This window comes from Drosophila erecta, unplaced genomic scaffold (assembly GCF_003286155.1).
Source record: "Drosophila erecta strain 14021-0224.00,06,07 unplaced genomic scaffold, DereRS2 tig00000126-arrow-pilon, whole genome shotgun sequence".
Lineage (NCBI taxonomy): Eukaryota > Metazoa > Arthropoda > Insecta > Diptera > Drosophilidae > Drosophila > Drosophila erecta.
The window spans coordinates 5,290,573-5,316,607 of record NW_020825209.1 but is presented as its reverse complement, the minus strand read 5'-3'; the positions used below and the strand labels follow the sequence as shown (position 1 = coordinate 5,316,607).

Genomic DNA, 26,035 nt, shown 5'->3' with positions numbered 1-26,035 from the left:
ACATGTATGCCCTTGCTTAACAGAAACTAGACAATGCTGAAATTATTGTTCTTCGTATTACTTTTGCTGTTTTGCTTATTGTTTTCGCTTTAGATTTATCATAATTATCATACGAGTATATATCGTTATGTATATGGCAATAATCGATCGAGAAATGTGCAGATCTCTTGTACAAACATTAGATATACAATTAGAATCAATACAATATGCGCTTCGTTTTTTGTTTTCTGACGCTTTTTAAATGCATTTATTTTGTTTGTTGTTTTGCAGGCATGGCTTCGTTTATCTAAGGCTATTTTTAATAATAAATATCGGTAAAGGTATTGCAATAATTATCCGCAATGGCTCTATACAATAATAAGTTTAACGAAACCTAACTCTTTTTTGGCATAAGGTGTGTTGCTTTTTGTTTCTTTTTATCGAAAATTATAAATGTAGTTAAAGAACTAAAGTACGGTTAATTTACATGACAAATAATGGGATTAGATCATATCATAAAAATTGCTTGCAAGTAAATTCAATCGAATGCTTAAGCTAATGGATGCGAGGGAATTGGGGAAGGTTGGTTATATTTTTGGGCCATTGGGTTTACAATATTTTAAATACTTTACAATGACTGCTCACATACACTCGCACTGGCTTTAAATTCAGTCTTTTTCATGTACAAAGATGGAACAAATTAATCAAAAAGAATAATTTTCTGGAACTGCATTATTCATAATATCTATTGCAGTTATCCGTTGTGAATAGTTGAACGATTTGACGATGAACATTAATCGGTTAATCTCATTGTAGACATATTGAAATGTACAAATTTAAATTGGGTAAAATTATCCTTGCAATGTGAATACATAAAGATCAATAATCAATTAACCATTTAAAAATAAATAAATTCCAATTCAAGGTCTATTTGGAACCTAAGGCTGATCAAGTTACAGTTGACGAATTTATAGCTTTTCGATTCCAGCGTAGGCGTGTGAACAGTTGCATATATATTTATATATAGATTGGCGTCTCCTGACCGGTGAGCAAACGAAACATGGACGTGGGCATTGTCTTCATCAGAATCTGATCAGAAAGTAATTGAAAATATAGATATAAAACAATTTAAAAATCATGGCATACCTCGCCCACTGAGGATGACAACAGCTTAACAATGGTGTCGTGAGGCACGGCCACAACGCTCTGGTTGTTAATCTCAATGATGCGGTGGCCAACGCGTACTCCGCCCCGCTCAGCGATTCCTCCACGCAAAAGACTGCAGATCTGCAGATCAGATAAAATAGATACATATGATTAGGAACACGGAAAAATAGGAATTTGGGCATTTTAAAATTACCACGCCATTTTGAACACTAAAACCCAACTGGAACAGCGCCTTGGGTCGCAGGATCTTAACCTCGACGACAGGCGGACAGGGCACAACGGTGAACTTGACGGCAGTTTGGTTCTTGGCATTGCGAATGTAGCTCTGACAGGTGGACAGCGGCAGTCCCACCAGACTCATGCCGTTAATGGCGATCAGCTGGTCACCGATGTTCAGCTGGCCGCAGCGGGCAGCTGCTCCGGAGCTCATCAGGTTGGCAATCACCACGGTGGGCAGCATGGAGCCCCAGCCACTCTCTACGATCACCACGCCTAGGATCTCGCCTTTGGCCTTCGGCACAACCACCTCCTTTTGCAGCTCCTTTTTGGCAAAGATCTCCAGCTCGTCACCGAAAATCTCCTGGCTGTTGAGCACTTCCTGGTAGTCCATCTCTTTGGCCAGGCTCTCGTTTTCGATTCCATTTGCCTTCAGGAACTCCATGTAGGCCACCTGGTTGGGTATTCAAGAAATCGGTTATTGGTTATATATGGAAATTATTCTTAAAGGGTATATGTGTACCTGGAAGGCCTGTCCAATGGACTGAGCTATGAACTGCGCCTCATCGCTCTCGAACACATGGCAGATCATTTTGGGCGTGCGATTGTGTTTGCTGAGTGGCTCTTTGGGCGGCGACTCCTCCTCGCCTATTCCCGAAGTGGAAACATCACCTAATGGACTGGTGATCGATGGATCTACAACACTATTCGGTACGAATCTGCGACGTGCCATCAGCACAACTAGATCACCAATGTCGGCTATATAGGATATAGTACGCAGCGCATGGTCCATCATAATCTCCTTGAGATCCGTGTTAAGCACCATTATCTTTTCCGTTGATATGAACAGGTCCACTTCAGTGCTTGGCTGACTTTCGCCCTCGGGAGCCTGTCAAGAAAATAAAAGTGTAAATTGTATAATGCATTTACGCTTAGATGGTTCTACATTATCAGTCAACTGAATAGGGGCTAACGATCGCTTACCAAAGCCTATCGAGAGGAATGCGCAGCAGGGAACGAGAAAAGCGAACGAGAAAGTTTTAGACACACACATAGAGCATTGCCTAGCGGGGTTTCTTTGAATGGATGTGCTTTCATGTGCATCACCAGGTTTCTTCACTTACCTTAATCCTGGAAACGGCCTCCTCAGCCTGCATCATTCTGGTCGACTTGGTCGGCTGACCCTCGCAGACAAGTTGAGTGGATCCAAGGTATCTGGCCCGAAACAGCACGCCCTCAATGAGAACTTTGGGTTCCAAGAGACCTAGGGACGAACATTAATGGTCTTAGTTTCTGATTGCCAATAAACAAATAGGGTGGTAGTTTTAAAAATAAACCGAAACATCTGCTGGGTAACAGAGACTTACGTGATATCAGCATTTAATATATATACGGATTGCAGCGTGAAATGTTGAATCGGTTTCCATATCAGTAAGCTTACAACCAGGGGCGTTGATTACTGTGCTAACTTACCCTCTTTGTTCCGAGATTTGGCCTTCTTGTCCGAGTTGGCAGAGTCCTTCAGGGATTTAATTGAGCCCGTGGGACTCTTGGTGAACTGCAGCTTTTCCGGCGAGCTTATGGTGATGTCGGTCGTGCCCACGATCTGGCAGATGTCCGGCGAATTGGGTGTCAGGGAGGTGCCGATGCCTTGACGGATGGTGGCCGTCGAATAGGTTTGCGGCTTGGTATTAATCATTGGATTGGGATTGTTGTTGTCGGACGTGCCATTTAGATGTCCATTGCTGGCAATATCCACGCCCTCATTGGCATTGTTGTCAGCCAGGGACTGTAAAATTAGTATTTTTATGCTGATAACGCTGTATGCTTGCATTTCTTACCTGGTCGGCAAAGAAATCCTGCTCGTCGTGTCTCTGCTGACCCAACAGGCGATCTGTTTCCAGGTCAGTGTCCGGTTCCTCGTCCGCCACCGCACCTTGGGTCGTTGAGACCGTCGTCCCCTTGCGTGGAACCCAAACGGGTGAGTCTGGATCCGTGGGCAGCACTTCCTCGCAGAATTTGAGCTTTTCTGGCTGCGTTTTAGCACGCTGTAAGGCGGAACGTATCTCCTTCATGGCCTCCTGGATTTCCGAAGCAGCCTGCGATGGCAAGGATGCTCCCGCACTTACTGGCTTTACTTCCAGTCCAGATCCCGCTGACTTTTCCGTGTGAGAACCTCCCAAAGCTGCTGCATAAACCGCACCGTAGTGACTGTTCAGTGGATTATCAGCATCTGCCGCCATGGTCATGGATTCACTTGCATCGGCGATTTCGATTTGAGGCGGCGTTGATGGAGGCGGAGCCGGGGGCATGGGCAGTGAGGCGAAGTCGCTTATCAGGGCCGATTGCGAGGCATCTGTGGTCAATGTGGCCATGCTGGCGCTCATCACATTGTAGTCGTTCTCCAGCCGCTCGCCATTACCGTTGTGCTCGTGGATGGGCTGAGATTGGGAGGACAGCTGCTTGTCGCAGACCACGGACACGTTGTTCTCCGTGTCGGAAGCGTGGCCACTGCTCAGGCCATCTTCTAGGACAGGCATGCTCGTATACAGTTTACCATAATCCGTGGGGCAGTTGATGTCGTTGGACAGACTGTCCAAATCGCCGCAATTCGAATCGTAATCCGTCGTCTCCGGAGACAGGGTAAAATTTCGCGAGTGCCGGCGCAGATTGGCCTCCAGTTCGGTGTCCGCCAGATCGCCGCTGCTTCGACTATTCGAATCAATATACAGCTCAATATCATTATGCTCCTGGTAGGCCGTCGCTGGGTGCTGGTCACTGGCCTAGAAATTTAACAAACGTTAGCTGCGTTAACGACAATCATTTCGATATGACTTACTGGCTTCTTAACAGGCGATCGGTGCACCATGTAGAGGTCTTCTTTGGGTATTCTCGCCAGCCGCTGTCCAATATATGCCTGCTCCATGGGCGTAGCTGGGTACTCTTGTGGCTGCTAGTTAATTGAAATACAATATTATTTGGGATTCTAAGCTTCTTGCAAGTAAGACTACTCACAGAACTAGCGACATCGTCTCCACTTTCCGTGGTGTAATCCGTGTACCGCTTCTCGTCCTCCGGATTCGCCTTGAAGAACTCCTCCAGCACCTTTCTGGTCTCTGAGAATTCGTACAGGTAGTCGAAAGTAGGGGTCTTCTCGCGAAGCGTCCCAGGATGCTCTTCCTCATGGTCCACCAGATCGATGAGGTTGCCCACAGATGCTTTTGCCGCGGCAGTCGCATTATTAGCCGCACTGGTTGTGGGCGAAACTCTTTGCGGGAAACCCGGCGGACGTTTTCTAGGACCGCCCATGGTAACTGTATTTGTATTTGGTTGACTGCCGAATCTCCGCGGTGATCCCTCGTACTCGGCAATTGGCAGCTGTCCGATCATTTTGGTCACCTTGAGTACATCCTCATTGCTGCCGGGACGCTGGCCACTCGATGCCTTGTTCATCCAGTTGGTGTCGATGTCGTCGAACACTACGATCTCACCATCACGCAGGCACTGACCGTCCGCCTTGCCCACATCCGTTGGCGAGCCGGGGCTGGCCAATCCCTTAAAGAATAAGCAGAAATATTTTATTGTATTGGATGAAACTTAGACTCGAAGTATTTCCCCGAGCGAACTCACCTGTGGCAGCACATCCCGTGCCTCGAACTGGCTGCCTGGACTCCTACCCAGTCGGATTTGATGTAATTGCGGTCGCTGGTAGTAATAGCCGCCAGAATCACGGGCCGCATTCGAATTGTAGCCGACGGATCCCTGAACACCTCCGCCCGATGGCGAAGGACCCTGCAGCGGAACGTAGGACAGCTCGGCATTGAGATCCGGCGAATTGAGCACCGTGCTGGCTGGCGTCACATTTGGGCTACGGGTTCGCATCTCCCACACATATCGCTCCTGCTGCTGCTGCTGATGCGAATGCTGCTGCTGCGTCTGCTGGCCAAAGTTCATCTGTATGTGCGCGGGATTGACCATGGACTCGTTACTGCTGTCACTGCAGGAGTTTGAGTTCATGGCTGCACCAACAACTGCGATTCTCCGGGGATGAGGGACTGCGGCTTCGATACTACTACTACAGCTCTAGTGCTGCTGCTGCATCCGCTGCTGCTGCTGCTGCGATTGCTGCCTCACTGTGGGCCACTGCCTGGGGGAGAATGGGTGATTAGTCGATGATCTAAGGCGGCAATGAATCACTGCACTGCAGCTCAGCCCAGAAAAAAAATCCGGGACAGGTGGTCGTTGCCGATGACGTACTTCTGGTGATACCCTGGCGTCGCAAATTATGGATTTAAATCGACATAGAAATACTTGAATGTTTCTTTATAGGAAGAGGCGGGGTCCACTTAAATGCCAATCTATAAAAATGCCGATTTGTTTATTTGTGGACATAACGCCTATTGCTTGAAGCTGGGCCTACCCTTATCTAATCATGTGTAATCGTCGTTAAATGTAGTTGCGTATTGTTATTAAGTATTCTTTTATTTCGAGCTTTGGTTTGTGGTCGGAAACCTCTGGTTTTGGTGACCCCCTGGTGGTTGGCAGCGAAATCAATGCGGGCAATTAACCCAATATTGCCTATCTATGTGTCTATATGTGGACACCTCTTTCAGACCCCCCGCCGCGGTTACCACCACACGAGCCTCCCAGTTCCCCAAGTTCCGGAGCTACCGTGTCCGTGGTTGATTGCGCACACGTAAACTTGGCCTCCAAAAGTCCTCGCGCAGGCAAAACAAACGCAGGAAGCTGCAGCCAGACACAACAACCACCCACGCAAAGGTTGAAGGGTGGGTGGTGCAAGTGGGCGGTGCAGGTGGGTGGTGCCAGGGGGCGGAGCAGGGGAAGGTGGTGATGATGACCCTTTGTTGTCGCCGATTGCTGCAATCGCTCATTTGGATTGGAGGCGTGGGAAAAAACAAACTCCCCGTTACCGTTATGTGTGTCTATCCATGTGCGTATTGTTAAAAATCAATAGGTTTGTCGTGTTTTTTTTCGCAGCTCCTTGGCTTTTCGTTTCGTTATTTTTTTTTGGTGGGGGAACCGCACAACACAACACAGTCATACACACACTCATCGCACAACAACGCACACACGCTGCACACACATCGCATACTCGACACTCGCAACAACGACTGCAACGGCGGCAACAACAACACGGCCAGCAAATAGGTATGAAAACAACACCTGTCGCGGTTTTATATTTACCATTTAATTCATATTTATTGCACTACTCCTTCAGCAACTCGATTGGCGCAGAACGATTGGCAGCAATATAGATAGTCCTGTGCTAGGTATCGATGGCCTATCGATTGCTATCGTCAGTGGACAGCTCGGACAGTGTTGAGCAGCGTGAGTACCTATATAAAACTTAGCATATTTTCAATATAAGCCGTTAAGTCCGTCCATTTTCCCAACACTACTTGTACGAAGAATTTCCCAACAGTCTGGCCACGCCAATTGATAACATTTTTTCGAATAATATCAGTTTAGCTTTTAATGATTAATGTACTATGTCTGGGTTTTGTTTTTCGTTTAATATTTGCAACATTCGAACGGATAGTACAAGTACAAGTGGTGTATAAAAGTTCGATGAGCAAAATTGACAAGGATTGTGTGGCAGTAAACAGTTTTTCTTGTTCTTAGTTAGCTTATAATTCATTTTATATATTTGTGTATATTGAAACAATTTTATGCAGCCTTGCCAGAATTTCAGTGATAATAATTCGCTCAAGATTTATAAAGCAATTTAAATTTGAACTGCAAGTTCTGTTTTCCCATCGTAATCTTAATGTACTAATTCAGTAATTAGACACTGTTTATTTTCTCAAAAATTCTAGCAATACCGGTGTGTATGTGGGATGTTCTCTTTTAATTGTTGTTTGCTTGCTTCGCTTTCAATACATTAATTACAGTGTAAAGTTGCTCTATAGGCTAAACTGGAAGGAATGATTGCATTTAATTGTTGGACATAAAGTTGGAAACTTAATAAATAGTGATTGGGTTGGGTTGGGAAGGGCGATTAAATAGTCAACAATATAAATTAGGTTTAATAATTAACTAACAGATACGAGTACAATGGGGTTTATTAAAAAGAGAGCGGGGATCGGGTCTGTGGGAAATTTGTTAGGGGAAGGCTTTGATTAACAGCCAAGACCAACAAAAACATTGCGCACTTAGGATCTACACGTACACTAAACATAATTTTGGTAGTTTTGGGCTTAAACTAGTTGCTCGTTTGGTTGCCTAACATTAGTAAATACATACACGCGCTTAAAAACTACGCTACTTAATGATTATGATGTCTGGTTGTCAAATCAGGAGTGGAATTTCATTCAAAGAGCGAAACGAAACAGAATTCGTAATCGAAATCGAACCAAAAACGTACAATAACTGATAATGGGGGAGGGGGGATTGACTTCCAACGGTGAAGGCCGGAAATTAAAGCTTTGTATGTTTGACCGTATCCGTCCAGTAGTTCTGTATTGTCATCGCCTCCAGCGAATTGAGAAACGAGTCGTTGTCCAGGCTGTACATCTCATCCGAATTGTCCTGCAAACCCAAGAGGGAGAACGATTTAGTGCATGGGACATTCGGGCGCCACTGGCAATTGGTCAACGAGTCCTTACACTCACCCGCATGGTGCTATCATCGATATAGACACTCGAATCCGGTTCGCTGAGAGCCTGCGGCTTGTTTAGATACCGACGACGGTACAGGACGATTCCAATGGTGCCCACAGTGCAGCAAACACCGAAGACAGTGAAGCAAATCGCCGAAATGGCACCCGCATCCAGGAAATACGTGCGCTGGAAATTGGAAAAATGCAATATTTCAAAATTCAGGACCTTCGCTTTGTTTTTATTTTCACATTCAATTCACCCACCTGAATGGCCAGTGCCTCGGAAGAGATATTGCCCTCGTCGCCGACGCCTCCGTCGTAGAATCCGGAACCGGCCACGCCCCCCGCCACGCTGGGCGCCGCGGAGGCGGATCTGGTCAGAAGACTCTTGGTGTCGCCAGAGAAGTTGATGTAGCGATTGATGTGCTTGTACTCCGCAGATAGAACCTTCGATTTGCGCGATCTATGCTCGCTTTCGGCACGCCTAAGTTCATCCTCCTTGTTGGCATTTTCCAGGGTGAACGGCGCCTTTTCGCCCTCGGTCGTGACCGCTGACCCCACGGCACCAGTCGCCCCAGCCAGCAGCTCATCGGACAACCACTCTGTGTGGATCTTTGGCGTGGACGGCGTTGCCGCGGATCCAGCTGGTGTGGATGCGGATGCACTGCCTCCGGCCCTTGGTGTTGTTGCAGCTGCCGGCGATGTAGCCAACGCTTTCGCGGTGGTTGTTGTTGTGGTGGCCGGACTGCTGCTGCTGACTGAAACAGGTTTTTTGGTGGTGCTACTGCTGCTGCTACCATTTGTACTAAAGCGAAATATTCAGAATTAGACAAAAATATTTTATACATGCTTTTGTTGGGACACTTACCTAGTGCTACTGCTAAAATTCGTAAAGTTATTCAGCTGGTCGGAGGTAAAGTCCGCCGATCGCTTGAACTCGAATTGAGCCAGCTCCTCGTTTGCTACAGCGTCCTCGATATCCGCATCCGTATCTGGATCTGAATCAGCCTCATCCTGCTCCCGCTCCTGGTCAGGAATCTCATCCTGCTCCTGGTCACGATCGTTTAGCGGCAGCTCCTCCGCCTCCTCCACCTCTTGCTCCTCCTGCAGCTCCACCGCCTGGTCAACATCATCGACCTGCGCCAGTTCGGGGCCACCACCATAGCTGGTGGTCACAACCGGCCGGCTGGTGGTGGGTCGGTGCGTTAGGTCCATGATGTTGCTCTGGGTGGCTGGGCCCCATGACTGGGTCACCGTCGTTTGATAGAGCTTGGTGGTGCGCACGGGCTGCGCTTGGGATTGGGTATGCGGACTGGAGGTCAGTGACTCCGCCTCCTGGCTAGGATATGTGTGGACATGGCTGGACAGCAAGTTAACTGCGAGAAATGTAATTGAATTAAATGAATTGATAAATCAATCATAAATAATGCTTACCACTCAGGATCAGGGTTATCCAGAACCAGTGTGACCACCAGTAGAAAGTCATGATGCGTCCCGTTCTGTGATCTTGCGACGACTGCTCCCAAGCGCTGGAAGAGATGGGGAGAAAGAGTGGGTGAGGATGAGTCAGTGGTACGGCTTGGGGGAAACAATTGGCATTAAGTGTGTGAAGCTCGATGAAGTCATCGAAATCGCGTTTTCAAAATACATTTCATATTCTGAGAAACTGGTTTAGTCGCCTGTCGCCCCGGAGGAGTTGCCATTTTTGGCCATTTCTGGGTGCCCCCAATAGCATCCCGCCTACACAGGAAAAAATTAATCCCTTCAGACTTGCCAATTATGACTTGAAGTGTTTTTGCAGCATTGCGATTTTGATATGAACGTCCCTCTGATAACATAAAAAGAAAATTAATAACATTGGCTAACAAAGCAAACAGTAATTGTTTTTAAATGCTATTTAATAATATTTTTGTTGTACAGCCCCACCCACTGAAGGTCGACGACTTGTGCGCTGTAAACAAAGGCCATCTTCAGTCGCATCTTCGAATGATTATTTTCAGCCAGCCCATCCCTTGTTGCTGTTTGTTAATTCCATTTCGAGTTTATGCCCACGCCAAAAAAAAAAAATAAATAAATAACAAGATGTAACCGTCTTAAATGGCTCTGACTGTATGGGCCAAACACTTTGAGCCTCTCGTGCTTGCTCTTAATTGTTTTGCCCCTTTGTTCTGGCCAACTGGCAATACAAATAAGGCCAGGAAACTGCAAATGAATGGGTTCGAAGCTGCGCTGCTCAGCGCAAAATATGAAAATATATATATATACATTTTGGATGCCCAGAAAAAAAGAAATATATCTGTGAGATGTGTATTACGTTTTGAATGAACATTTAAAAATTAAAATGAAGTCGTAGCGCACATTTTCATCGTAAATGTCGAGCATACCCCAAGAAATACCACAAAATTAGCATTCCAATTTTGGGCGGCTGTGAAAATACAAAATTTAGTGGTAGCTGCTGGGTTTTTTGTTGTTAATGTTTTCTCTTCTTTTTTTTTTTTTTGTTGCTGTTGTACACAAACTTTTGGCAGTTCCAAGAGAGTCGAAAACCACAATTTGAAGCCCGGCCTGATTCGCATTTGTGAGGCACGTACATTTGCTTGTGCTAAAAAAACCACTCGAAGCGAGAATTTGCTAAACTTATTATGCCCATTTATTTGGGTTAATTGCCTTGTTTGAGCTGTGTTCTCCGGCCGATAAGATATGTATGGTGTATATCTAGACACGGGACGACCGATGAAAGTTCACCTGCAACATTACGCATACGCCACTTGGCACACGGCAAGATACCCAACTACGAACATAGTTGACATGACGGCATCGTGCGTTAAAGGTCACACAAATCATTTGGCCGCCTGCTCCATGTTTTATGCTCCATGGTAATTCGAGGGGCCATAAAACAAAACAGCAATTGTTTAAAGCCCGCCGGGCTTATGGTGAACAAAGCCAAGCAAATGGAGAAGTTCTGCGAACCATAACGAATGACATCCATACCACACTGAGTTTCAGCTTCCAAGCCACGGGGCATGTATGGTATGGTATGGTATAGTAAGGTATAATATGGTATAGTATAGTATGGTATAGTATGGTATAGTTTGGTATAGTATGGTATAGTATGGTATAATATGGTATAGTATGGTATGGTATGGTATGGTATAGTTTGGTATAGTATGGTATAGGATGGTATAGTATGGTATGGTATGGTATGGTATGGTATAGTATGGTATGGTGTGGTTTGGAATGCTATGCAAATCTCATCAGCATCGTTAAACAATTTGCCCAGCAGCGGGCGAAGAAAAGCGATGCAACTCACATACAGTTCGGTTCACTTAAATAGAGTCTTTCTTTCAACTAAATACTAATTCATTATTTTCATGAATTTTATTGGAGTTACATTTTGCATGGCAAAAAAAGCATATAATATACTAATTGCAGTAAACTATTCACACATTTTCCACCACTTTAATACCATTATAAATAGGTACAAAAATGATTTTTTTATCACTCTAGTGACGAAGCGCACATGGAAAGTGTTTTTGCAAAATTAAAATCTGCCTTGGTTTTGTTTTGATAAAAAATGACGTAGAAACTTAAAGAATTGTGATTTTAATGTTGTTTATTAAATTAAATACCTGGTAGTAAATCTCAAATTAAGAGTTACTTAAATTTTTTTTTAAGATTCTTTTTTGTTTTGAACTTGGTTGTACCAAGTGGGCCGCATTTGGAATTGGACTCAAGGCCTTGAGCCCTGTATGCAGACCATTTCATAATACCACAAAGGCAGAGAGAAAAACCAAATGCACTTTCATATGCCCGCAAAACTGGAGCAAGTGCCTCCACATTGCAATTAAGCCCTGCCGCAATGAAAACACGAAGGGAAACACATAATGTACATATTTGTGTTGTCGTTTTCTTTTTTTCTGATACTCTTTTTCGCTTTAACCATAAAATGCTTATTTAAATTTTAAACGACATTCGCAGTCATAATTTAAACGCTTGTTAGGCTTATTTCATATAAATTAAGTCGCTTGACTAGTGTTCTGAATAGATTCAATCGCTAAAAGCTAATAGCCAGCAACTTGAATTTATAATAGCACCAAGGCGACATCATTTATTGTACGCTTTAATTATTTTGGCTTATATAATTGGGTTGGTCTAAAATATAGGCCAATGGGAACAACATTTAATTTTGGTATAAAATAAATGAACTAATAATGGAAACATTATTTAAATAGTTTTAAATTGTTCAAGAGAAATGAGAACCACCCATGTTTATTTTATGAATGGGCGTCATTAGCCCATTTATTATGATTTTTTTAGTCTTGACAAAGCTGACAACAAAAGGAAAATGCCCGGTTGCAAGGAAAAACCAACACCTCAACGGCGAAGAACACAATAAAAATTAAAGAAAATAAAAACAAGGCAGCCTTCAAGTGCAGGCGACAAAGGCGAAATTGAAAAAGCAAAGTGCAATAATTATATGCAAGGGGGCGGGGCTAAAAAGAGGCGGTGGGCGTCGCTGGAAAAGTGGGTGGGAAAGTTCACGCTCACTTTCTACTCGCGGCACGCAAAAGTTTCAGCTGGAATCCAGCCAATGATTATTACTTCAGAGCCCCGAGAACTGTGGTTACCTTAAAAATCTCAATTAATTTAAGCGAAATGTAAGCTAAAAATGGGAATTCTAAATATGCATACTGCCGTAGAATTGCAAATCGAAGTTCGTCAAATGGATAGTGTGGGATGTAAATTACATATAAGTGTGAGAACTTGACTATTTTAGAAATTAAGCAATTCTGAATAAATGGCGGGCTGTTAAGATGACCTCATCCAACTTTGCTTTGTGTGGCTGCCATTGTGGCTAAATAGATATGTATATATTTATTGAAATTAGCAAACAATTGTTACTTTCTGCACAGTCGAAATCCATTTAACTGGTTGTCCCTGCAATTTTCCAGCATTTCACTTCTTTTCACCACGAAGCTGTTTTCTTTCATTGTCTGTAAAACAGTCTACCCACTTATTTAACAAATAACTTAATTTTTGGTATGCAAATCGAAAGTGAAGGCTCCCTCACATCGCAGAACAAAGTGAAATTTTATTTCCATGCGCCCAGCATACGACAAACCAAATGCCTCCAGATCGGGGTCACCACCAAGTAACGTGCGTGCCGCAACTGCAAAACAATAGCCCCTAGTGTTCAGATTTTATGTATTTGTAAACCACCAATGAGTTAATAAAAAAGTATAACTCATTTAGATACCGCTTCATATGCTAAATCTTAATATACACTTATCTTAAATGGTTCACCAAGAGGTAACGTAAGTATTTGGCAACAATTATATCACATGTATTTTTTTCTATGTCTATGATTGCGCAATGAACTCAAACAATTAATGAGTAATTATATAGAAATGCAAATAAAAACCCCTTCATATTTTAATTAGCCTATTGCATTTACGCTAATGCTTTTGATATCCAACTACTTGAACAATTTACCGCGTTCAATGACCAACACGCTTTCTTTACTAAGTGATTTGATATGTCTGGGCTAATACATATATAAATATAAAGCAATAAGTGCATGTTATTGAATAAACATACTATTTTTCAATTTACTTAACGAGTTAGGTGCATTTTCGCAGGTGCTATCAGTATCTTTGATTAGATAATGAATTCGAGCAAAAATTCGAATCATAATAGGAGGAAATCATACAGATGACAACTATCATTTATACACTATACAATACTCTTTATAAGGCAACTCATCTTATTTGATTTCCTTTTTGACTTGCCCAAAAAAAAGCCCTTTGTTGGCATTCGTTCGGTAATATTAGAAAATCAAACTGTCCGCCAAACAATCGACGCTGACTAGTTGATTTTTTCGTTCATTCAATTGTTGGTAAGCTGCTCGATTTTTTCTCCACGTTTTTTCGCATATTTTTCACTTTCTTCCACCGAGTTGGATAAAAAGTGAAATTTGATGGCATTTCTATGTACAATTTAAAGATATCACATTTGCGTTCATTCTAGAGGGTATTTAAATATACATATTTACTGCTGCTGTATTACAAAAGAGCAGTTGATTTTTAAAAAGTGTAATTAGTTTACAAATATATGGAAAATATTTGTAACATTACAAATGTTTATTAATACATAGATGAAAAATAAGATGATTAGGAGCACGGAACTAGTTCTTGTGTTACATTATCAATTTTCTTCGAATGAATTGGAATGGATGGTAAATGCTACACTATTCCGGTTTTCCTCCGGGGTTTTGTACATCATGTGACCGTGACTTGAATGACTGGAATGACGGCAGCTACTTTGGATTCCTGGCATTGGAGTCCTGTGGCTCACCGAACATAAATTGCGAAACATATTCCGGAAGATAGACTGGCCAATGCTGCTGCGTTTGACGCTGGTAAGTTTCGTAATCCGGCGATTGATGATAACTCGGCGTTTGAGCCTGCTGCAATTGATTATATTTGGGCACCACTTCCGGCTGCTGGTTCATCGAAAAACCAGTAGGAGAAGGACGGCTGTAAGCCGATGGCACGGTCATCGTCGATTGAGTGGTGAAATAGGAATTGGGATCATTGCCGTAACCTGGTTGCGATTGATAGCCATCATATGGGATATTCGAGAAATATGAAGACGAATCCAACTGGTTGTCGGCGGGATAAGTGTCGCTGAGATTTTGGATAATGCTCATGAATGCCTCCTCCAACGGGTATTCCTGCTGTCGACGCATCGTTCCATCCGCAGACAATTGAGATTGGTTCGACCTATTGGCATCCAAGACAGAGCCAACCGGTGACGAGTTGGGCACCGGCTGGGTTTCCGTCTCCAAGGGTTCTGAAATAGAAAAGTTATCGATCGACAGATTCAATGCACCCGCATCCTCAGGTTCAGCTTCCGTGGTTTCGGTACCGTCCACGCTAGCAGCCAGCGGATAACACTCCGGATAGGAGAAGAAATCCTGGGCAATCTTCTTTAGGTTCTGCATGCTGAATGGGTCGGATGGAGACTGGTTGGTTCCGCTGGTGCCCTGGCTTTTATCGGCTTGACTGGGCCAATTGAACGAGGCGGATGATGCACTGCTGATTCCCGGCAACTCCTGCCTTTCTCCCAAAACATTGCCAGACTGCCAGTACCATCCAGTTTGATAGCCAGATGCACCCTCTTTCAGTGAGGTATTTCCACCGTTCAAATCCACCGAGTGAGCACCGTCTTGCTCCTTGGCCAATTCGCTTGAATACTGCTGCGGAATCTGCACGGCGTGGCACTTTTCGGAAAAAACTTCGTCCTGCTGATTGGGTTTCTCCTGCTTGGATGTTTCTTGCTGATGGGTAAGCATGGTTTGAATGGATGGATTCTGCTAAAAAGTACTGAGTCATGGGATGAACTCGATTTAAACACCTTTCTCGTCGCTTCACCTGTTCCACATGGTCCTCCTGCTCCACGTGCTCCACCAGCACCTGCATCGGCACCTTGCCAGCTCGTCCAGGATTTGGACGAGCCCCAGTCTTCCGCTGCTTCTTGGCGTAAGCAGCGTTCGGCGTTATGATGAGCTGCCCTATCAACGGCTGCTGTATAATCTTCGGTGGCTCTAAAATACACGCGGCCTTCTCTAAGTTCTGATTTTGTGATTTAATCAAACGTTTGAGCTGCGCCTGTGACATTCTGGGAAATTTTTTGTGCGGCATTTTGATTGGAATTTTTGTTTCAAATATTAGTGTGTGTAATCCTGCTCGGAAGATATACGAAACTGAATAGGTATCAGGGAAATGCCTATGACATTCGATTTGACAGGAAGCGCCGCTTACTTGAAATTTGCTGGCAATTCTATTTCTATGTAGAAGTTTAGGGTTTCCACTTTCACAGCTGGCAGCGATGGCACCTCACAGTTCAGTTTATCAGCAAATTATGCAACACTGGATATATCTAAACTTATTCAAACACTTAAATAAATTAACAATACTGGATATACACATATATATATGTAAATATATGACAAGATTATACAACACTGGATATATCCTAACTTATTCAAACACATATGCACGCGCACAGATGCATGCATATATATATGAAGACTGTATACAACACTGTATATATATTAAACTAATTCAAACAACACTTAACTTAAATTGAATTCACATCACAGCGCCAAATGGTGGAATAGCTTAAGCCAAAAACTGTTCTATTATTATATTATTATAATATTATACAATCATGTAATATTGTACTGCGTAATATTGTAGCTTATGTATAATACATTGTGCTACTTAACCATTACCCTTATTTAAAACAATCATTTGTTTGATAGACAACATCCTTAAAAGCCTCGAATTAGGAAATCATTAAGGTCAAACCATGTACATATGTCAGTTTGACCCTTCTGATTTCCACATCATCATTCGAACGATGTTATCGCCCGATCTACTGTGAATTAATCATCGTTTTACGCAACTTCCCCCACATATGTATCTCCACCCAAAAAAAAGAAATAATAATAATAAAATCCACATAGCAACAATGGCGAATGCCAAGATGCGATTTCCATGGACCCTAAAAGACCAAGTTGCGTTTCCAGTTCGCTCCGCATTTCGTCTTTCATCTTTCGTCTTTGGGTTTTTGCCATTGTTTCGATGGAAGCTGCAATTGCAACTGCAACTGCGACTGCTGACTGGCAACCGGATATGGTCACAAAAAATCTGAAATCTCATTCCCATATGCGAGTGACGCTCTGCATATGATTTGCAGATTGTTGTTGGCTGTTTACCACCCCCCTCACAATTTCCCCATTTTCCTAACGGTACTCACAGTTGTAGTTGCTCCTACTTTGATTTCCTGTGTGTCTTGAGGTTTTCTTATTTTCGCGGCCGCGTAATTTGCTTCCTTCGTGCGCTTCAGATGCAACTGCAAGTAAATCGAGTGATTGAATAGATAGCTGTATTAGATAGAAATGGATATTACTTAAAGGTCCGTAGCTTAGATATATTTATACATTATTATATTTTTCAAACGACTTGTTGTAATTTGATTTAAAGTGCCAAGCTGATTCAGATGATTCGTTCACTTGCACCATACTGACTTCAAGGACAATATCTAGATTCCTCGCATCTCTAGATCTTTGGTCTGTTTTGGATGCCCCGCTGACTTGGACACACTCAGATGCGCTCCACTGCCGATCCGGCTGGGTAAGCCCACCGATCTTAGCCAGATATCGTCCCCTGCCGCCACCCCTCCCTTATCCCTTGCAACTATGGTGTAATTTGACTCAGTTTTTTGTTTTCCCTTGCTGGCTGCGTTTTTGGCCAATCAAAGCCAGACTTGCCTTGGCTTCGCCTAATTATAATTAATAATTACGACCCACTGGGCTGAGTCACAGATTAAGTTTACGTTTTGGTATCACTCTCAAAGTTCGCGATGCTTATGCAATGCGGTGCAATTAAGTGCGATAAGAACGTGCTCGAGTGTAACGGGTTGGACGCAGAACCCCTCGCTACAGCAGGGGGCAAATTATTAGGAACGAATTTTGGTGATTTATTCCATTTGATTAATAACAATGTAACACTATGGAGGTGACCATTTTTGTCGATTGTCTAGTATTGTGCGCTGTTTTCTGAAGGGCGCACCCATATGACGCGTTCGTGTTTCTTTGGTTCTGGCTGAGAAAGTGGGAAACCATTGCCGTTGACCATGTTTGGAGTGGCGCTTCTTATTCTGTTTTGGTTTCGGCTTCTGGGTTTGTTTTCCGTTTCCATTTCTGTTTGCGTCTCGTTTTCCATTTCCATGCGACGTGGTCGGAATGGCCAAGTGGTGCTCCTCTATTGGGGTCAGCGGTTCGTTGGTTGTGGGTGCGATTAGCTGACACCGATTGCCGGTGGTTGATAAGGCCAGTTAAGTTGCCCGAGAGACTGGGGCAAGTCGAATTTAATCGCATTGATTTCGTCTAAGTGCACCCAAAACTATTTACCCCAACTACCAAAAGTGGGTTTGACCTCAAAAGGCTGGCCGTTTGACCAGCAAATATGAACCCCATTTTCTTGCTATCTGGTCCTTATTAATTCATACTGTGCTAGGGTACTAGTTTGATGGGTAAATAATCGCTCACTAAAACCCCAACCAAATAACCTCATTCACTGACCAATATGACAGCATCTATTATTTACCTTGAGTTGGCTTTTAATACCTATTAAAAACCTCTATATTAAGAACACTAACTAGCCAATACACTTAATTATATAACGTATTTACTGGCAGTTTTGCGAAATCAATTGGTAAATTGAACAAATGAAGACATTTAAGCTCTTAAAGAGTTCATCTTTTAATGTGGTTTATATAGCAGCCTTTCTCTTCACTACTTTAATATTTTCCACGTGTTTTATTTTATATATTTTCCAGCTTGTCATCTCTCGAATGATGGTGGTCAAAATATTGCTACCAACGTTCGTTCAACTCATTGCGGTCTTTACAAATCTGGCTAGGAGCTGGCACGCCACATCCGAACGTGCATATGTATATATATTTTAAACATAATGATATGGCCAATTCCGATGTTTCACATGCGTCTGGCTTCAAGCTTCAAGCCAACTATGTGCAAATGATCGGGCGCACAAAAGCGAAGAAACTATTTGCCAAATTTTTAATAACCATAATTAAGTGCTTAGAGCCGGCCAGGAAATTGCATAATTTTGGTTTCTGTTGGGGTGGGGAAAGGGGTAAGGGGTAAGGGGGGTGGGGTATCCCCGCCCCTGTTCCCCACCAAATCTTCCCAATTATGCAAATGCCTGTGTCTCGCCGCGTTCTATTCGCGAATTAATCACGTATATGGCACGTAAAAAGTGGCGAACAAAAAACTTTGACGTCAGCGCCGAACCTGCCCCCAAAAAACAACTCACCCACCTTCCCCAGAATTTCCCCATTTCATATTGCGTTGTACATTGGGCGCCTTTCAGGGGTTCTCTGATATCAAGTCTATCACTCGAATCTGGAAAAAAGCACGTAACTGCCCTAAAATATTACGACTTGCATGTTTATACATTTTTGATGAAAATATTATTACTTCAATATAAAGCACATAAACAGATATGGGTTCGGTTAAAAAATGATTTCATTTTAAATTGCAAGTCAAGCAAGTCGAAAAATATGATTATATCAAAATTTAGGCAGTAAGAACAAATAACAATAAACAAACTAACATTTTTATCATAAAAAATGAATAAATAAATGTACATATCATTTTGGCTCATAAGTTATGCTCCGTTAATTCGTTCTCAACTGAAATCTATGCTCATTCTAGGCTTAATTATTTTTTCCGGTGCCAGGTTCTCAAGGTGACTATTTGTGCGCTGGGAAAAAACTTTCATTTCGACCAATGTTAATGACTTTCGGGGACTGCAAGAGGTCTTGGCATTGAAATCTGGTTATTGACGATTGCACGCGAGCCTCACATGTGGAATGATAAATCCATAGACACCTATATATATACATTTAACGAATAATATAACGAAATCGAGCCAAAGCGATCCGAAGGCATTGCATCTCAACATGTCTACCATTCAAATGGGCTTGGGGAAAACCTTTCCACTCGCTACCGTTTCAGACAATAGCTATATATGTTATACATAGGTGTTATGTACCCCCGATTCCCCGCAGTGCAGCACACTTTTACTTTCGGCTAATTGCACTACTTGGCCAGCAGGCGGCGCCACTTTCCCAAAACGACAGCATGCTCAAAATTAACAACAATATAATATGGATCTCTTAAAAAGCAATTTCCTTTTGTGTGTGAAAAAATGTAACAGACTTAAGGGCGATGGAAAGGTTAACAAAAGTCGTTGGCAAATTGATTGGTCGGTATGACATAATGGCGATGGCTCCTTCTAATTAATTACAATTAATTGTGCCTAATCAATTTGCCATCTCATGTCTACCATGCACTCATAATGCGTTACATGATTTTAAATATGGATAATTGGCGGAGGAGAGACGATATAACATACAGTCCGATCATTATAGTAAAGATATCTCAGTTCCTGTTTTTTCTGCCTTTTTTTAACTCGTATGCAGTATACACCTCTCGGTGTTTCCGATGCGGATATGAAGAGGGAATGGCTGTTACTAAAGGGTACAGGAAACATAGCGAAACTCGTTAGTATCAGCAGGGAAAATGAATAGTTTCCCATCGCAGACTAGACTTCCATGCACAAATGACTATTATCCATTCCATTAAATAGAGAATAATCTTTCCTGACTTGTTAGGCTGATTCCATTAAAGATGACACATTTTTAAGCATTAATGTAACAGTTTGTTGTTTATCCCAAGACATTTTTGTGTGAGTCACCAAGTAAATACCACAAACCCCTTTTTAAAAGTATTAAGAACGACTGCTGAAAGTAACAAATATTCCGTAGTCCACTCATTTGCAAATTACATCATCCGGCGACAGAGAAAGCACTTTTCAGTGACCTTTTTAATCACTGCTGAAATGCAGTGTACTCACACATTTCAAGGATTTATTCTACCCTTAGAAAAAATCGAATATGAAAAAACTCGGTCGCAAAAATAAGAAGTGCATAGACATTTATCCAAGAAAAGTCGCTGGAGCGACAATTACTCGTTCCGCTTGTGACTGCATTTTAATGGGCGAAAAATTTCGAGGTGTTGGGTGACTCAAAACTTTTTACGTAACGAAAACTTATACAAAATATATAATTTTCCGTATTGATAACGGTACCATAAAGGTGTCTTAACATTATCATTTCTCTAAGCAAATATATATTTATATATATATTTATTTTCCAGATTGGTTACGTGTGTGTGTTACACATTTAGTAAACTTTTTCTTTTAATTTTCTTGGCTGGGCTCCAGGCTTTTTAGCTGGGGAAATTTATGGCACAACATCAAAGAGACGTTGGAAAACGAAATTAAAATATCACAGTGGGGTCTTTAACAGCTTGATTAAAGCCGGTGAAAATCTGAAATTGAAAATCTCTTATGCAACATTCATCCATGGCAAAAGTGAAGGCTGCGAAACCTTTTCCGCATTTATTTGCAGACCTGCAAAATCGCCTTTGTTTAGCCAGAAATTAGTGAGCCGAGGGGAAAATTGCCATAGAAGTCGAAATGCTAAATGAAATGGTAGAGGAGAGCCACTCGCTGCGCTAAACATCCGCTGCACCACGGGTCGTATGAGTAACGTCAATTGAATTGACAGTTTAACAACAAATTACACAACATCCAGGGGGGCTGGTGGGGACTTTGTGTTGCCCAGGGGCCAGACAATAGCTTAGAGGCCTCATTAAATGCTTAGAGTGGAAAACGTATGTGAGCTAATTATTTGTGCTACACAGAAACAGACAAATTTGAATGTAATTTCATTTTCTGCACTCATTTTTATGGGTTTTCAACTGCTTAAGGAAATATTTCCAATTATTTGACAAAACCATATGTATTAGATTGATATTTAATATTATTTAATATTTTCAATAAACAAATATAATACTTGAACGATTATTAAAGTATATAAGACATAAATTCCTAAAAGCCATATACATTGGAAAGCATCAACAGTATTATTGAAATTTCTGTCTGTCCGACCGAACTTCATTTCGCTCTGTGTAAAATGTCCGCTCTATTTTATAGTTGCATTTTTGCATGTGAACGGTGCTTGCGATTAGCTTTTGTTATCGGAAACTATGCTCCACTGTACTGACCCGGAATGCCCGGCTATGACATCACAGTTAAGTAGTATTTAGCATATAGTATTGTAATTCGTACACCCACCCACTTGCTTCGCACTTGAATTGCCATCATCGATGGATCGTGGCTGTTAAATAAATTAAGTCGCGATTTGCATAAATTTGTAATCGAATCGAGGTGACAAAGCGTGTAATTTATGCCGAAAAATCGATAACAGAGGGCCCTCGATGAAGACACCAAGTCCCATTGTTGTCTCCAACCACAAAAGGCAGTGAGAATATGGAAAAAAATCCAATAAGACAGAAATATGCAAAAAATATGAATAAAGCGGCGACAATGAAATTTTTTAACTGCAACTGCAACGGCATTCGCATGTGTATATGCATCTGCATCTAAATCTGAATTTCAAGGCACCACCGTTCCCATAATGATGTTCATAAATATTTTGGCATCCGAAATACAAGTCATTTGCGATCGCCTTCGTCATCGTTGGGCGAAAACCAGAAAGATATCGTCATTGACATTGTCTTCCCACAAAAAGGGAACCCAATATGTGTAAATACATGTATCTGCGATCCGCTAAAACAAAACTGTTAACTTTGTGTTCCAGTAAATATTAAGTGAGGTAAAAAAGATTACAAATTCTGATAGATTGATTAACTTACAACATGGCAGGAGTTTTTCCCTGGAAGTTTCAAGAATCTCAACACATATATTCCGTAATTTGATACTGAAAATTCAATAGCTGTTCCTCAAATAATTTTTATTCTTTTGAGGCTTTATTTACGTTAGTCTCTGTTATTGGGGAATTATACAAATTGATTTCTGGCCATTTGGCACGTGCATTTGGATGCTGCTATTGCTGACACAATTTTCGAATTGACTAAACATTTGTTCGTGCTCCATTCAGCCCATTGTGCGTTCAATGGACTAAACTATCAACCATTGTGGCTGCATTTGCAATCCGTTGAATGTATAAGTTGTTTATATTATTTCTCGTTTTTTCCACCGATGTGAGATATGTTTTGTTGCGTGGAAAAGATCCATTATATGTCGGCATTTGGGTCATCGGGTGAACAGGCGACCTTCAAGCGATCGATCCTAGAGAACCGGAAGGTCAAAAGGCCCGCGATCTTCGAGAAGATGCCAAGTTCAAAGTCGAGCCAATAAGGAAGTATGAAGTAAACTACCGCACAAATATATACCACTAAGCAAATAATGGTTGAAACTCAAGTCCCAAGAGAGGTAAATATCGGGCGCAGCTGTTGAAGACTTGAAATTCGAGACTCAAAGTGAAGCTTCCATCCTCGCCGCCGGCAATTTACTTGCCCCATTGATCACTCAATGTTTAATCATGTTTCCGATTATTGTTTCTGGTCAATTATTTCGGCTTACGTTGGCCCAAAAAACCCCACCCCCTCCCTGATCTGACATTGGCCTAAATTCAAATACGATTTTTGTATTCCACTATTGGGTTACCAATCGCAATTTGTCAAGGCCCAGAATAAAAGGGCTAAAACAGGGGGAAACCCAATGCGATAACTTCAATTATTAAATGTAACGCTCTGGCTCGCCTCGAAATGGAATATTCATTTTTAAAATTTTACTTTGTAAAATGCGATTATGGCCGCAGCTCATTAAACGCACATACATATGAGGAAGTTGCATCCACTGGCACGCTTCCCCCAACCATATAAACTGAGTTCAACCCGCCTCATTCCCCCCTTTCTCTTCCGCTCTTTCATAACTCTACATAGTAACAAAGAAAAGACTATTAAGAACGCTCTGCAACAACTTTGAGACTTAAAGATACCTCTTAACAGCATATCTTCTCAGAAAATATCTATCTAAAAAATAGTTCAAAGCATTTGTCTTTTCACTTCGATTTATTGTAAAGATAAAAGAAACAGATAAGTTCATCTCAAATATTGACTTTCTAACTAGAGTAAATTATGGAACCAAGAAATTTCGTACATTTTGGATACTTTTATAAAGCGTTGGATGCACATCTACTTGCATCCCAAAATTAGTGTCTCTATTTGATTTAGATCCTGAGATACATGGGCTTAAGCTTTGGCATAAATATGCAGGGGTTTCCACTGGCTCATAGACCAATTCTCTCGCGTTTTTACAGGTAATCAAGACAGGCACAGTAGCTATGGCCGTAAGATCCGCAGCTGATTCAGAGTCTGTTGATTCTACTTACTTAACGTATGGCCTCTATGCCCGGCCAGTCATAAACTGGTTTAACGACTTAAAGTTCTATAGGCAAGCGTGGCGAAAGAGAGGGCTAGAGCGGTGTAGAAAGAGAGGGGCATAGATATAGGCAGGTAGGCAGTAGAGTCCAGCGAAATAGCGAAAATGTTAATCAGCCAATTGAGACTGCACTTGGACTTGATAGCCAGCTCAACTGCACTTGATATATATATGTATGTAAATATAAATATGGCAAAAATATCGCACGACTGCATGAGTCATTCAGCTATATGAACCCTCCGATTAGATAAAGCCACAACTGATAAAAACAATAATTAATATACCTATATGGTACATATGGTACAGAAGGGAAAAAGAAAGAGGTAAACAAAAGACAGCGAGGAACGGGTGAATGGCAGTGGAGTATCAGAATCAGTGCATGGCAGCTGGCAAAGTGTAAATGATTTAATATACAGCCAGGCAATTGCCAATCCAGTTAAGAAAGGCATTAAAAAATTATAAAAAAACCACAGTAAGCTGCTCGATAACTGTATAGAAAATAATAGCAGAACACCGGGCGAAGAGATAAAATCGCCATTACTATTAATATGGGGTCTTGCGATTATTGTTTAGACGCTTTTTCTACGGGGTTAACTCACTTTATCATAGATCACTTAACACCAAAGTGCGGCCAACTACAGTGGATAACGGCTAATAGATAATGCGAGTGCGGTGTTAGGTGTTCAATATAAGGGGAATGTACATAATTAGACATGCCGTTGAGTTAGTTAGTTAGTCGCTTCAAATATTTCTTATCTTTCAATGAGTTGTCTCTGGCAATAGTTTACTAGATTGCTCACTTGTTTTGCCATCAGATATTACTAAGGAATTTGAAAAATCTCGGAATTCATGATACATACATATATACATATGTAAGTCATTCGTATAAATGACGAATTTCATGCTCTATTGGCATTATAAATATATATTTAATATACATATTTTACTATTAAAATGATTTATGAATTATACATGGCGTTATATCAAGACTTATGAAAAGTACTCTTGATTTAAGCTAAGAATATTCAAAGCTCATTAAATTTAACTAGAGATTTATTAAATTGTAATTATATATAAATTACAGGAATATGCTGATTGATGAAGTATTTCAAATTTAAATTAATTAGTGGCTATCAATTGGGGATTAGTAGTTTAGGAGCGAATGCGAAAATGGAAAACAAATGGGCACTTCAAAATGGCAATTAGCTTGGCCATTTGAAACGGGAAATGTTTTGTAAAACGAACGGTTAATGCAGGTGCAATTTACAGGGGGAATCGCCCAATTACCGTTAGTCGTGCCTCACTGTATTTTCGTTTGTTTTTGGCTTCTAATTGGCAATTGGCAACTCGGGCTTTTCGGCCATGCTCGACTAACTAAGTGAGCCTCGTTTAACGGTCTTTTATTTATTTAGTTACTGCTGCTGCTAACTTAGTGAAAAAAACCAAAAAAACGCAATGAACACTCCCACACACACACGCACAGCATGCACATGGATACAAAAGGACCTGCAGTTTTTGTTGTTTCGACTTTTGCTTTATTTTATTGATTTTTAGCCAAGAATAAGAGACAGGTTCAAAACACACAAACAAACACGCATACACCCGCACGCAGGAAAACACACCCTTGCTGTGTATGCATGTGTATCCCTGAGCTACCAAAAAAGGGAAAAGGAAACAAAATACAAGCAGCTAATTAACTAGAAGTATTAAACAAACCTGTTTGGGTCGCAGGCCTAAAATTTGCTTGTCTTCATTTCGGTGCTATTAGTAGTGATATTCTTTTAAGTTTCTGTTAATAATGGCGCGCACTTTGTTGCCAACAACAACTACAATTGGACAACAACAACATCAGCAACAACAGAGTTAGCCGCACGCCGAACACATACACAACACAAACACGTTAAAAAAAATGAGATCGTGCGAGTAGACCGCTTTTCCCCACGAATTCCACGAACGTTATGTTTGCAACCGTTGGGCGGCCGTTGAAATATGTCCGAAAAATCCCCCACCGTTAATTGGGGGGCCTTATAAAAATACCAAGAATATACCAAGCGTAAACAAGTTCACCACAGACTCAAACCAACAACTT

General features: G+C 41.8%; 3 protein-coding genes across 10 annotated transcripts; all 3 read right to left on the bottom strand.

The window, feature by feature from the left end:
* Positions 1-216: 216 nt before the first annotated feature.
* Positions 217-6,680, bottom strand: LOC6549845 (protein lin-10). Of its 6 annotated transcripts, none has more exons than XM_026981998.1 (12): positions 6,568-6,680; positions 4,993-5,509; positions 4,378-4,917; positions 4,202-4,315; positions 3,204-4,145; positions 2,836-3,151; positions 2,487-2,626; positions 2,347-2,352; positions 1,886-2,251; positions 1,340-1,816; positions 1,126-1,266; positions 217-1,068 (listed from the first exon to the last, which is right to left on the bottom strand). In XM_026981998.1, exons 2-12 carry the CDS (start codon positions 5,377-5,379, stop codon positions 997-999), a joined length of 3,501 nt encoding a protein of 1,166 aa, XP_026837799.1. In that variant the 5' UTR covers positions 5,380-5,509; positions 6,568-6,680; the 3' UTR covers positions 217-996. The 6 variants fall into 6 exon arrangements, with proteins under 6 accessions (XP_026837799.1, XP_026837801.1, XP_026837800.1 ...); XM_026982000.1 differs by having other exon boundaries at positions 2,487-2,608; XM_026981999.1 differs by having other exon boundaries at positions 4,202-4,312.
* A 158-nt stretch (positions 6,681-6,838) lies between these two features.
* Positions 6,839-25,953, bottom strand: LOC6549843 (uncharacterized protein DDB_G0271670). Of its 2 annotated transcripts, none has more exons than XM_001977538.3 (7): positions 25,663-25,953; positions 16,805-16,900; positions 9,416-9,510; positions 8,850-9,357; positions 8,246-8,786; positions 7,989-8,168; positions 6,839-7,911 (listed from the first exon to the last, which is right to left on the bottom strand). In XM_001977538.3, exons 3-7 carry the CDS (start codon positions 9,465-9,467, stop codon positions 7,801-7,803), a joined length of 1,392 nt encoding a protein of 463 aa, XP_001977574.1. In that variant the 5' UTR covers positions 9,468-9,510; positions 16,805-16,900; positions 25,663-25,953; the 3' UTR covers positions 6,839-7,800. The 2 variants fall into 2 exon arrangements, with proteins under 2 accessions (XP_001977574.1, XP_015011116.1); XM_015155630.2 differs by having other exon boundaries at positions 7,995-8,168.
* LOC6549842 lies at positions 14,121-15,870 on the bottom strand. Of its 2 annotated transcripts, none has more exons than XM_026982176.1 (2): positions 15,415-15,870; positions 14,121-15,356 (listed from the first exon to the last, which is right to left on the bottom strand). In XM_026982176.1, exons 1-2 carry the CDS (start codon positions 15,682-15,684, stop codon positions 14,298-14,300), a joined length of 1,329 nt encoding a protein of 442 aa, XP_026837977.1. In that variant the 5' UTR covers positions 15,685-15,870; the 3' UTR covers positions 14,121-14,297. The 2 variants fall into 2 exon arrangements, with proteins under 2 accessions (XP_026837977.1, XP_001977573.2); XM_001977537.3 differs by having other exon boundaries at positions 14,121-15,353; positions 15,415-15,728.
* Positions 25,954-26,035: the final 82 nt, after the last annotated feature.